At 42.3% G+C, this 13,597-nt stretch overlaps 2 protein-coding genes across 6 annotated transcripts in view; both read right to left on the bottom strand.

Moving 5' to 3' along the window:
• The window catches only part of LOC5503894 (ribonuclease 3), a 46,122-nt gene extending 35,225 nt beyond the window's left edge, over nucleotides 1–10,897 (bottom strand). The window contains exons 1-9 of one of the 5 annotated variants that reach the window (XM_048731122.1): nucleotides 10,682–10,896; nucleotides 10,519–10,596; nucleotides 8,248–9,362; nucleotides 2,789–2,933; nucleotides 1,964–2,323; nucleotides 1,629–1,709; nucleotides 1,004–1,090; nucleotides 690–776; nucleotides 267–338 (exon numbers count right to left, since the gene is read on the bottom strand). In XM_048731122.1, coding sequence (XP_048587079.1) covers nucleotides 267–338; nucleotides 690–776; nucleotides 1,004–1,090; nucleotides 1,629–1,709; nucleotides 1,964–2,323; nucleotides 2,789–2,933; nucleotides 8,248–9,362; nucleotides 10,519–10,572 — 2,001 coding nt within the window. In that variant the 5' untranslated portion in view covers nucleotides 10,573–10,596; nucleotides 10,682–10,896. Of the gene's footprint in view, nucleotides 1–266; nucleotides 339–689; nucleotides 777–1,003; nucleotides 1,091–1,628; nucleotides 1,710–1,963; nucleotides 2,324–2,788; nucleotides 2,934–8,247; nucleotides 9,363–10,518 lie in introns of all 5 variants that reach the window. The other 4 variants (XM_048731125.1, XM_048731126.1, XM_048731121.1 and 1 more) reach the window with 4 other exon arrangements.
• A 574-nt stretch (nucleotides 10,898–11,471) lies between these two features.
• On the bottom strand, nucleotides 11,472–13,581 carry LOC5503895 (serine/threonine-protein kinase RIO1). Its single transcript, XM_032372138.2, has one exon. The coding sequence runs from the start codon at nucleotides 13,498–13,500 to the stop codon at nucleotides 11,743–11,745; it is 1,758 nt and encodes a 585-aa protein (XP_032228029.2). The 5' UTR covers nucleotides 13,501–13,581; the 3' UTR covers nucleotides 11,472–11,742.
• Nucleotides 13,582–13,597: the final 16 nt, after the last annotated feature.

The raw sequence follows: 13,597 nt of genomic DNA, 5'->3' as shown, positions 1-13,597 counted from the left end.
TAAACCCCCATCAAAAAGACAACTTTATATTATGCCATAAAAATGAACAAGTGGTCAATGAAATTAAACTGAATGTTAACATGTATATGATATAATAACTACAGACAAGCTGTAGAAAAACTAGATGGTCTGTGTAACCTCAGTGTAGACAAGCTATAAATCAACACAAAGGTTGAAGAAGTAATGTTGAATGCCTCTGTGAAACAAAGTTGTGCTGATGTTTCGAGTGTTAGCCCTTCGTCAACAAACCTTATAAAATACTTTACCTTAGGAACAGGCTGTTCAATAAAGTGGATCTCGTATTCTATATTGTAGCGGATAAGGGAGCAAGGTGGGACCTACAGTACAGTATTAAAAAAGAATAAGAAGCTTATAACAATAAAAACATCTTCATCAAGGGTGGCTTTTAAGGTGACAAATCTTTGGAATGTATTACATCTAGATATGAAAAAAAGTACAAATATTTAATTGTAAAGAAGACAAGCAAAAAAATTTATACTGTATTTTCCAGCAACAAATGTGCTATTTAATAAGGCTAGTCCAAAGGGTGGCTACTTAAAACAGGTGTATCACTGTTAGCTGTTGGGTTGTTGTAAAAATAAAGGTTGGTTTCACAGACTAACTGCAGTTACATAATGCAACAAGGATAGTTTTTTTTAAATACCTCAGTTGGCAAATACTAGAAATACCTTGTTCAATCGATGATGAGAGAGAAGTGAAAAACCTTCAAACACAAATTCTCTTCCCTTGTGCTGAATTATTGTTGGTCGATCTGTCTGTTTAATCAAATGCAAAAGTTCTAGTACCTGTTATGACATGGATCTTTGACACAGTTAATGATACCGATTAAAGTTGGAAAGAAGATCTTTGGCCTGCCTTTTTTTTACCCCGGTCTCTCCGTCTGCTTTTTCACCACCCGTTGTAGACCACTATACCATACTGTACATAGCTTGCCCAGTTGATGGTCAAAGTGATGTGATATATGACTGATGATTGAACATACCATAAAATTAGCATGTGGAGTCACAGTCACCCAGTAGTGGTGGAGGTTACTGCTGTTATTACCAAGAAGGTCACATCTAGGTATTTCCTAGATAGAGAAACAAGCACACCTTGCATACAGTCATAGTACTATAAATCCTGATGTATAGTTACAGTATTTATACAACAACACTCGTAAATCATGTGCTTTGATTGGTCAAGGGTCCATGTGCTATTAAAGGAAACACGCTTGGCATCAGTATGCACATGTGCTCCCCTAAACTATATTGTAATGTTGAATAAAACAAAAATATCTCTTTTTTGTGTCTGTTCTATAGATACATGCACAGAAGACCTCACAGCGTGTCATGAACAACAGTCGCGCAACTCTACCGCATCTCATTGTATACTTTTTTTTCATGACATGCCGTGATGTCATCTGTGCATCTATTAGAGGACAGATGCACACAAAAATGAGATCTATTTGTTAAGTACATGAAATCTCCATCGCACCAGACAGTATGCACAATCAAAACTAGACATTATTCATTGCCTCATTTTTACAGGGTATTAAACAAGCAAATATGGTTATTACAAAGTTCTATAACTGTATCAGATGGTACAAATGCTAAATAAAAATCATGTACCATTTCTCCAGGGTATACAGCATGCCTTATCCCTGTCATCTTCTCCTTCACACTACATCTACACACCGGGCCTTCATTAGTCTGTCCAGATAAAACAGTATTTTGTTATTCAAAACAATTACACATTGATTTTATTCTCCTCTTAGATAAGCCATTCCAGCTTTAAGCTTGCTCGCGCATTAGAATAGAAACCTAACCTTAACTACTAGAATGCAGCCCACGCCTTTTTAAGCTTGCACCAAATTAAGCATGCATTGCATGACAGTAGATGAGACAGGTTTCCATGTCGAGTGCGCACACTTGCTTATAGCTGAAAATGGCCCGTTGCGAAGTACCTCTCCCTTCTCGTTGAACCACAGGTCTTTGTGAAGTCGCCTTGGATCGTTTAACTTCCGTTCTTTCACTTGTGGTGGTGATGGGCCAGTACTATGCTTCTCATCATCTGAGCTCATACTCTCATCATCTCCCTTATCATCTAAATCACTGTTACAGCTCAACTCATCCGCAGAAAACACATCACAGAAATCTGTGACTGATTCAAAGTCACTTTTATCCGAATCAGAATGTACTGCTGCTGGATCATCGTGCCCTGGCAGCATATCAACAGGGCTAGACTTGAGCTGTAAGATCTTTTCCTCAAATGCTGCATAGAGGTTTTCAAGCTTTTTTGTTCCAGTCACAGTGGATTGAGAAGGCTAGTGTCAAAAAGAATAGAAAAACAATTACAGTGCCGGAGGCAGGGGGGTGGAAATCCTCCCCTTCTTTGAGCAAAAACAAAATTGAATAGTCACTTTGTTTGAAGAAACTACGGAGAAAGTACTGTTCATGTGCAATCGCCTGCTTGACTTTGCTGATGCGACGCTACAAATTCAACTCAGCTTGAAGTATTGTTAGATATGTTAGATTTAGTGACCTACCAAGAACCACTGGATCAGTTATAAGCCATCTATTCAGCCATTATCCACCCCCCATTTTGAAATCCTGGATCTGCCCCTGAATTAGCCCCATAAGTATGCATTTTACTAAGCACCAACAGTGCTTCTTCTGTTAATAAACTTGACTTTCCTTGCTATCAGGTGGTAGTGTTAGTGAATAATATGCTACCATCTCCCTCCCCCCTAAACACATTTAGCCCATTATACCTCTTACTAAGTACTCACAGTGCCTTTGACTCTTGTATAACAATCTTCTGGTACAATAAACTTGACTTTCCTTTTGCTATCAGGTGGTGGAGGTGAATAGCTACGGAGGTTGAGTGATCTGTGGTTTTTGTCATCTTTATCACTTCCTTTAAAGGTTCTTCTCCTAGAAAAAAGGGGTTTATTGATATAAAGCATAAAAATGCAATATCAGATTCTTCCACTACGATAACCCAATCCCCCTGGTCTTTGTAGCATAGAGTGCTATCAGGAAAGCTAGTTCATGGGTTTGAGAAAACACACAAATTCACTTGTCTCAGATGCTTTTTGACTTTTTTCTTTTAAGATTGCAGTTAACAAAATGGATGGGCCACAACTTTAAAAAAAAAACATTAGAAAACTGTTGTAGTTTTACTTCCGGTTAATTAGCATATCTTTCGCACATGCGCACCCGGATTGAGTTCCTCATGTAGTCCGCCATGTTTTGTACTGTGTTAATAAAATAGGTGAATACAAAGCCTTCAAGTCAACTTATTACATGGTGTCAGAAGCAAACTGAAGGAAAATCACTCTCAAACATACCAGGTCGGTATTTTACGAGAAATCTAGCAAGTTTACACAAGGAAAATGGCCGAACTCACTGGACTCACTAGCCCTCGTATGGACTGGAATGCAACCGATCTTCAACAAGCGCTAAAAAAGTTCAAGGCAACCGTCGAATTGTACTTTTCTGGCCCGCTTAAGTCCAAATCGGAGGAAGAAAAGGTCAGTTATCTGTTGATATGGACGGGAGAAGAAGGAATTGAATTAGTTTCTACGTGGTCGCTAACCTCAGACGAGAAGAAAAAGCTGTCAACTTACTGGGAGAAGTTTGAAGAATACGTCGCCCCCAAGAGCAATTTTCGCTTAGCACGATTTAAACTACGCACTCTGAAGCAAAAGGACGATGAACCAGTGGATTCATTTATAAAGAAAGTAAGATTGCTAGCCAGCGAATGCAGGTATGATAATGTAGACGAACACATTATTGACGCTCTAATTTTCGGGTCTCGCCGCCCACGTGTCCAGGCTAAACTCCTCGAGTTAGACAAAACTCTAACGCTCGCTAAGGCAATAGACATAGCCAGGACTGAGGAAGCCACTTCGGCTCAGTTACAAGATATTAGAGGCACAAACACTATACCTGTACACGCAACAACCCACAAAAGCCCTTCTTCACATCCCAAGACACACTCACGTGAAAATAAACAAATACAAACTTGTGGGAACTGTGGCACTAGCCATAATGTGACACAAAAATCCCTGTGCCCCGCAAACGGAACAAAATGCAGCAACTGTGGGAAACCAAACCACTGGGCCAAGGTTTGCCGTTCCACCAAACCCCAAGGTCCCACCCCGAGGGGAAGAGGCAGGCGGGGAAACCGGAACAAATCAAAGCAACAGATAAACACCCTCAGCAATGAGAATGCTAGCACTGCACCTGAGCCCCTAGATTCCCCACAGTTATATTTTCACTCTCTGACCATTGATAGTATGTCTCGACAGATCACTCAAGCGCTCGTCAACATACAGGTTAACTCGAGTAACGGGACACTACCACTATTATGCAAGATTGACACTGGTGCTGAAGGAAATGTGATCCCATTAAGCAACTACAAGCACATCTATCCAGAGTCACTCTGCGACATAGACGGCAAGCCCCTCACCTTAGCCCCATCAGATACAAGGATAACAGCATATGGAGGCCATGAAGTACAACACTACGGTACCTGCAACCTCACTTTACTACATAACGGTCAGTCCAGCCCTCATGAATTTCATGTTGTAAACACGACAGGACCTACAATCCTAGGACTACCCACATGTACTGCAATGAAGCTTGTAACCCTTAACCACAGTCTAAGCAAAGACCAGGCTGAGCCAGCCGAAATACGACCAGCTCAAGTACCCAAGGATGACCCTGAGGCAAAGGCAGCTCTACTAAGACAGTATGCTGACTGCTTCGAAGGCATCGGATGCTTCAGCGGAGAGTTCCATATCACACTTGACCCTACAGTACCCGCTGTGGTTCACCCGCCACGACGAGTCCCTGAAGCACTTCAGGAGCCTCTGCGCAAGGAGTTGGAATCCCTCGTACAGCAAGGAATCATCACCAAGGTTGATGAACCCACTGACTGGGTCAACTCGCTAGTCTGTTCCACAAAGCGGAATGGCTCCATACGACTCTGCCTTGATCCAAAGGACCTCAACTGCGCCATCAAACGTCCACATCATCGTACACCCACTCTTGATGAAGTCTTATCAAAGCTAAGTGGATCCGAGTACTTCTCCATAGTTGACGCCCGCAGCGGTTATTGGAACATAAAGCTTGACCAGGAAAGCTCACTCTATACAACATTCAACTCTCCCCATGGAAGATTCAGATTCCTACGACTACCCTTTGGTCTGATTTGTGCTCAGGACATCTTCCAAAAGAAGGTCGATGAAACCTTTGGTGACTTACCTGGGGTGACAGGCATCACAGACGACATAGTTGTTTACGGACGCAACCGTAAGGAGCATGACAATAACCTGAAAGCAGTAATGGAGCGTGCCCGTGAAACTGGTCTGAAATTCAATGCTGACAAATGCAAAATGGCCAGCAAGGAACTTGTCTTCTTCGGACACACCCTAAGTGCAGATGGTCTGAAACTTGACCCTGCTAAGGTTGAAGCCATCAACAACATGGATCCTTCAACGAGCCTCACAGATCTCCAAGTCTTCCTAGGTATGACGCAATACCTTAGCCGTTTCATACCCAACCTCGCTTCAACAGCAGCGGTCCTCTGGGACTTGACAAGGAAATTCCAGTGGTGCCCAGAACACCAGAAAGCTGTAGATGACATCAAGAAACTCATCACATCGCCAGCCTCGCTGCAGTATTTCGACAGCACCAAGCCTGTCGTAATCCAGGTGGATGCATCTCAACGTGGCCTCGGCGCGACACTCATCCAAGATAAAGGCCCTGTGGAGTACAGAAGTAAGCTACTCACTGAAACCGAGAGGAGGTACTCCAACATAGAAAGGGAAATGCTTGCAGTCGTCCATGGTCTCGAGAAATTCCACTACTACGCTTATGGACGCCACGTCCAGGTCCACACGGACCACAAGCCACTGGAGGCAATATTCAAAAAGCATCTGGCCAGCGCGCCACCCCGCATTGCCAGGATGATGCTGCGGATACAGAAATACGACATCGACATTCGATATGTCCCAGGGAAGGACATACCCCTGGCCGACGCCCTCTCACGACTTAACCCAAGTCCCGGTGACACTATCGCTGGACTTGATGTCTCTATACATGAGCTACACTTGCACCTCAATGCTAGCCCTACTAGGATAACGCAGATCCAAGAGGAGACGAGGAAGGACACAACACTTCACTCACTTTGTGCCGTCATCGCCCAAGGTTGGCCAAACAAAAGAGCTGAATGCCCTGAGTTACTACACCCATACTGGAACTATCGTGACGAACTTACTGTCGCCGATGGATTGGTCCTGAAGGGTACCCGAATTGTAATTCCAAAGACCCTGCAACCAGATGTTCTACAGCAGCTACACTATGCACACCAGGGTGCGGAAAAATGCAAGCTCAGAGCCAAGGGATCAGTCTTTTGGGCGAACATCAATGCCGACATCGACAACATGGTCAAGAGTTGTGCTCCCTGTCAGCATAATCAGTCCATGAACACTAAAGAACCGCTAATGCCTCATGATGTTCCACCAAGGCCCTGGCACACCCTAGCATCTGACTTGTTCTCCTGGAACGGTTCACCATACTTACTACTCTCTGATTACTACAGTAAGTTCCCAATTGTGCGCAAGCTAACTAACATCCAATCATCTACTGTCATCGCTCACCTCAAAGGAATATTTGAGGAACATGGCATACCAGACAAACTTGTCACAGGACATGACACCCAGTTTACGTCTGCTCTATTCAAGGTTTTTAGCAGCACCTATGGATTTATTCATACAACTACAAGCCCATACTACAAGGAGGCTAATGGCTTCATAGAGAGAAATGTGCAAACTGTCAAGGATCTCCTTCAAAAGTGCAAGGAATCAGGGCAAGACCCACATCTAGCCATGCTGTGCCTGAGAACAACCCCTTTGGGTCACACCCTGCCATCACCAGCAGAGTTGCTAAATTCCAGAATATATCAGTCTAACCTGCCAGCTACTTCCAGGCATGCACTACTGAACAAACCTGACTATGATGCCAATGTCAAGCTGCAAGCCAGACAAGACCGACAGAAATCATATTACGACAGGACTTCCAAGTGTCTACAGCCTGTCTACCCTCAGGACGCTGTCAGAGTCTTCAACCCCCTCAACTCCAAATGGGAGCCAGGAATAGTTCGAGCCGCTGCGCCAACCCCACGCTCGCACATTGTGGACATGGCCAATGGCAGTACTCTCACCAGAAACCGCAGACACATTCGTCCCACAGGTGAAAAACTAAGCTTGAATAATACCTCAGCTACTGATGACTACGAGCCTGTAGCAGAACCAGCACCTAACGGCGACCAACCCCCAACAGAGCCAAGGACGTCTACACCTGGTACCCCTGCGAAATCCACACCTACCCAAAGTGGTCCACCATTACGCAGATCAACACGGACAGTGAAGCCCCCAGACAGACTGAACTTGTAGCATTTGCTACACAAACATTAGATATTGAACTATGTTATTATTAGTACTGCAAAGTTCTTTGTTTTTTTTTTACACCCCTAATTGGACACTACCAGTCACATTTGTACTCATGTAATTTTTCAGCTTTTCAGCTTAGAGAAGGGGATGTTGTAGTTTTACTTCCGGTTAATTAGCATATCTTTCGCACATGCGCACCCGGATTGAGTTCCTCGTGTAGTCCGCCATGTTTTGTACTGTGTTAATAAAATAGGTGAATACAAAGCCTTCAAGTCAACTTATTACAAAAACATTTTTTCAGGCAGGGATTCTATCAAATTCTGAATCATGTAACAAATAAAAATATCTTAAAATTTGGTCATTCTAAATAGAGCAAATACAAGATACTGTAGTGTTGCACACATTAATATTGGATATTGGTTTCTTTGGCTATTGTTGCCTGTGATTGTTTGATAGTAAATGGAAGCATATTATGTTTAGCGCATTAGGTCTCTCACTGCTTTGGCCCAGGTTCGAATCCTGGCTCTTGCTATGGATTATAAAAGAGTCCATGCTTGGATTCAAATTTGTGTCACAGGAGGTTGAAGTTATGAGTATTTTCATGTGTTTCCAGTCTTATTGGATGTATGGGAGCTCCCATCTCTTCAAGCTGCACTACACTAACCTTAATCGAAGGGATGTAACCTCTGTTACAACAAAGCAAGCATTTCTATGCCACTTTTAGGGCCTTATATTGCCTAAAATAATAGGAGTGAAAGGGCTAAAATCTAAGCAGGGAAATTCTTAACCTGTTATTTTTGTGAGTATCCCTTGGGCTGTCGCTAAGCCTTCTTTGGTCTGCATGTGACTTGTGGGTACTACTTGAGCCAATGCTGGACCTCCTTTGGTCTGCCTGTGGCTTTTGGGTATCCCTTGATCCAATGCTGGAACTCCTTTGGTCTGCCTGTGACTTGTGGGTACTACTTGGGCCAACGCTGGATCTCCTTTGGTCTGCTTGTGACTTGTTGGGTACTAGATCACTGTGGGGTTTTCTTGCTTTTGAACTAGAACATTCCCCAGCTCCTATCCTGTGTTTCCTTTTTTGGCGGTAATGTGTGTCCTTTCTTTCTTTGTCTGAATCAAATTTTTTCTCGCAGCTGGCTTTGTAAGGACTTTGATGATGGTTGCTTCTAGATTTATCCGGTACTCCTGCATACTTTGTATGACTAGGACTCAAACGTGAAGTTCTTGGGCTTTGCTTTCTTTTGTTGGGACTGGAAGAATTACTCTTGTGGTATTTTTTACTGATGTGTGATGAATTTGATTCAGCAGCCTCTCTGGAACGTGCCACATCAACAACCACCCCTGTCATAGGCTGACACTCTGAAATAATCTCATCAAACCGTTGACAAACTTGATTGCAGACATCTGGCAGCCGCGTCGCTGAATTAGAACCTAGTGCAGTATGTGAAGAGTAGGTCTCCGAGAAGCTGCTTGTTTGTGAATTCTGATAACCAGGTAATAAGTGTAAGTTCGCAGACGAGACAGCATAATTCTGGCCCACATCTTCTGTACCAGGTGGTCCCAAGCCTTGGTCCCCCATTGGGCCAAAATTGCCAGAATTATACCCATACTGAGCTCCTGTGTTATACCCTGGATCAGTATCCATAACCATTGGTGTTATTCCAGAATTAGGGGGATTATATGGCTGTGCTATAGGTTGACCTTGACCAGGGACACTCTGGACTTCTTGTGTCATGCGGGGCAGGCTATGATGGCCAGGAAAATGTCCAGATAGGTAAGGTTCGTTTTGAGGAACATGCATTGGTGGTTGTGAGTGCCAACCACCCATGTAAGGGGTTCTCATGGGATTGAATTGAAATGCTTGATGCATCTGCTCCTGAAGATTTGGTACTTGAGATCCCTGAAGGAAAATAATAAAACAAAATCAAGGAAAAGCAGAACGCAGAACCGGACAATACAATACAACAATACAATACACAATACAATAACAATACAATACAATACAACAATACAATACAACAATGCAATACAATAAATACAATACAATACAATACACTGATATCTCACATTATGAAATTGAAATGAAGTTTTAAAACAAATTCCAATAGTGTTTCGTTGTATTTACACTTCAAAGAAAAAATATCCGTCATGATGACAATTGAAAAAGTTTTTTAAATTCTGATACAGTGCGCGCTACTTTCAAAATAAACTTTTCAGTGCGTGCGTGAGCGTTCGGTGTTTGCAGCGCGCTCAGGTAGTGAAAATTGAAAACTTTTGCTTCAAAAAGGATGGCTTGACTAAATCTTCGCTGAATCTTCGATTTTACAAAATATTGGAAATATCATCACCTGAAAAGGCTGAGATCAACTTAAAGTCAATTTTTGGGTACTTGAAACACATATTTTTATTTCTTTTACTTCAGGAAAGCTTGGAATGACGAATTCTGTGTTATGTATATGTGTGCGCTCAACGCTACCAGTGTAGCAACGTTGTTACTAAGCAACCTTAATGTCACTACACCCTTAAAGTGAATGAGACTCGGTGAGAGTCTACATATGAGGTGAATGAGAGTACATGGTCAAGCGAGAGCTAGAACCTCTCATCAATTCTCTTCTCTGTTCGATGAGGCTTTAGTGCAAGTACCCTATTCCTAATCATGGGATTCAGGGGGGGGGGGGGGGAAGGGGCGAGTATATGGAGCCAAAACATCTGGTCACTGAGTCAATCTTACCTGGACAGTTTTCAATATCTATAAAGGGCCTAAAGATAATTATTATACATTTAAAATCAACGTAAGCAGACATTCTGAAAGAAGCTCCTTAAAAATAACTTTAGGTTGAATACATAGAAAGCTACCCTGGGTACCAGAGGCTCCGAGCTTCGCGGCGACGACGATTGTTGTCGCCGCGAAGCTCGGAGCCTCTGGTACCCAGGGTAATAGAAAGCCGGAAGTGGAGAAAAAAGTGCACCACATCAACAACTCTCTCCTTCAAAATAGTTTGCTTGATCGGCAAAGGATTTAGGGGAGTATATTCTATGAGCGAATAGATACTCACCGGGACGAAGTCAGCGAAAGGAAGGTTTGGCCTTGCGTTGTTTTGGTTCCACATTTCTTTTGTTACAGTGGAAACACACTAGAAATGAGATCTTGTGTTGAGAGGTTCTCGCGCAATTCCTTGTTTTGAATGCTCGTGAGCAGTACTACGAGGGGCATTTTACCTTTAATACTAAGTTTACGCTTTTAGACTGTGCATCAACATTGTCAAACAGTTCTCAACGCAATGCTTTCTTTTTTACAACATAGCAATGGATAAAAGCTTCTGGACTTCGGGCACATACGCAGAGCAAACATTGCGGTAGTTTAGCGCGGGACATTCGCCATCTTGAATCAAAAACATTTGACCAATCAACAGTCGTGAATTCTAACCACGTGTGTATTCCATGTTTTGATAAGGCTGGGTCGTTTCTGTGAGCCCGCAGTACGTAACACACGACGTCGGAGTGGGTGAAAATAGACCCTATGTTTTGACTTGACGCTATAAAATCTATTTAATTAAAAAAGGTCACATTTTAATGTGTTTGAATTAAATTTAGACAAAGCTTAAATAAAGCCGAACCTCCACCCCCCCCCCCCCCCCAGTTGCTGCTTTATGGTTCGCTTGCTACTGGCTTGCTTGTTCTCCCTACCCTCCTCTTAAATTTTGGATAAGTATTATCACATTTGCCAATTGGCCAACAGCCAAATCCTATTAGAACAAATTGTTACATTTACACATTTCATGAAATAGTCTCCGGCGCAGCCATCTTTTAACTCTCTCTGGTATCCCTCACAACACTAAAAATTTATTAATCAGCAAACTGCTTAAAATCGCCTGCAGGGGGAGCTACCCGGGCCCAACTTTGCTACACCATGCGGACAACTTGTTGTGCTCAAACATGCATTACAGATTTTTTTTTTTCTTTCAACACATTAAGTCTGAACACTGCTAAAACAGTTGCTATAAAACAGTTGCTATAGAGTGATTTTTATTAACCTGTGAACTACAATTTGGTTTATTACACTTCATTGTGATCTGATTCTATTGTTCTCTTTTGTGTTTTACTGACTATTACCCTTTGAATATTACACTTTGATTCACGGTAATAATAAATAAATAACTGACAAAAACAAGAGCTTCACTTTTTTATTTATTTTTGTTTTTGTAGTTATTGAAGTGGTGGTATAAAGGGCACAAGACAATATTTTTTTTTTCTTTACCTAAAAAATAACCAATTTGGACTCATTTATTGCCTTTTTTCATTTTGGTCACCTTTTCCTTTCTCTTTTTTAAATGTTTGGGTATTTTATTCTTTCTTTTCTCACGATTTGCTTCCTTTACTAATTTCTTGTGTTCTTTCCTACTCAACTGCTGCTCTCCCTCTCCAGCATTCTCATCCTCACTGCTCTCATCACTTGAACTCTCCTGTTCAGAGCTGTCAATCACACTGTTGTCATAGCATCTTTTCTTATCAGTTGTCAAATTATTGCCTTGGCTCTCTTCCAAGAGTTCTGGAATAACCTTAGCCCCACTCAGGTCTGACTTCAGTCCTGTGACTACTTGATACATTATCTCCACAGACTTTCCTTCCTTGATCTTCTCTACATCTTTTTCAAAGTCCACTACTTCATTCAGTGTTCTTGGGATATAGGCATGCTTGAAGACCTCTTCTTCAACTTGTTGTTTCCCACTGTTTTCCTCATCCTCCCCTCGGCTTGTAGCCATTTGTTGTGCCTGCTCCAAATAGCTCTCAATGTTGTTCTCTGTGATGGTTGGGTCTGTTACAAAGTTAAAGAGTTCCCGAACAGTCATGACACAGACTTCCTTCTTCTTGAAAAAATCAGTGATGTTTGTGCAGTCTTTCCTGAGGAATTCTAAAGCATGGGGGTGATCATGCTCTACAGATTGAGACACATCAATCACATATACTCCTCCCTGATGATAAAGCATGTTAAACTCGCTTAAGTCAGCATGCACCAGCCGGCTTTTCCAGAAGATATCCCTCAAGATCTTTACGCATTGAAGGTACAGCTCTCTTGCCTTTGATTCTGACAATGTGACATCCTTCAGGAGTGGAGCAGGCCAACCTTCTGTCCCAACAAATTCCATGACCAAGACGTGACTTCGCAAAATGATTGGCTCAGGACATGGAATACCTGCTTGGTGCAAGCGAATCAAATTCCTCATCTCTTTCTCTGCCCATGTTTTAACCATCTTCCTTGGGTTGTGCTTACAATAGCCATGCCGGAATCGAAACTCTCCAGTAACATACTTATCTCTATCTTTAAAAATTACAATAGATGTTTTGTAAACTTTCACGGCTCGACCCTGGTTTTCGCTGTTGGTAGCATGATAAACATTTGCTTCCTTGCCAGTGCTTATACAGCCATTAATTTCTGATATAATCCCCTTGTTCAACAACTTGAATATTATCATTCTTGTTCTAGGATCCAAAACCTGCTCTACAGTAGCCCGGTCGGCTTTGTCTTTAGATCTAACTTTCTCATTATCTTTCTTTCTATTTGCTTCCTTAAGAACATTTTTGGCTGTATTTGGAAGAGGGGGTCCATGATATTTATCAACATTTATGCGACCACCAAATCTCTGAATGGATTTCTCATGTGGTTGAAAAAATGTTTTCTGCTTATTCGATGGGTTAGATGCGTTTGAGTTGGTCCGACTTGCATTAAGACGCTTAGTAAAATCACCAGTTTCGTCTTCCCAGTCAAAGAAGTCCTCATCACTGTATTCTTCAGGGGAAAATTCATCCTCTTCGATAGCGTCTGGAGTGGATTTTTCTACATCATCGCTCGTAGATTCATCTCCCGTGTTTGATTTTTTAGTGGGGGCATAAAGAGCATCAGAATTCACGTGAAGACGAGCAAATATATCTGAAATTTCAGTTTCATCTTCTTCTGCGTCTTCAAATTGTCCAGAATCACTAAAACACTCGGTAAAATTACCGTCCACTATTCCACGTGCTGAACCTTCGTTCGCCATTTTCGTGTCCACAAATGTTGCGCCATGTGTGAAGTCAATACTTACTCGCACAAAACTCGGTTGTTCCGAGAGGGGTACGAGGAATCATATCTCCAGC

This window comes from Nematostella vectensis, chromosome 8, assembly GCF_932526225.1.
Source record: "Nematostella vectensis chromosome 8, jaNemVect1.1, whole genome shotgun sequence".
Classification (NCBI taxonomy): domain Eukaryota; kingdom Metazoa; phylum Cnidaria; class Anthozoa; order Actiniaria; family Edwardsiidae; genus Nematostella; species Nematostella vectensis.
Note: the sequence above shows the minus strand (reverse complement) of the source record. Positions and strands in the feature narration are given on the sequence as shown.

Bases quoted from the DNA above. Each gene is read 5' to 3' on its own strand.
- LOC5503895 (XM_032372138.2), bottom strand. From the start codon at position 13,500: ATGGCGAACGAAGGTTCAGCACGTGGAATAGTGGACGGTAATTTTACC.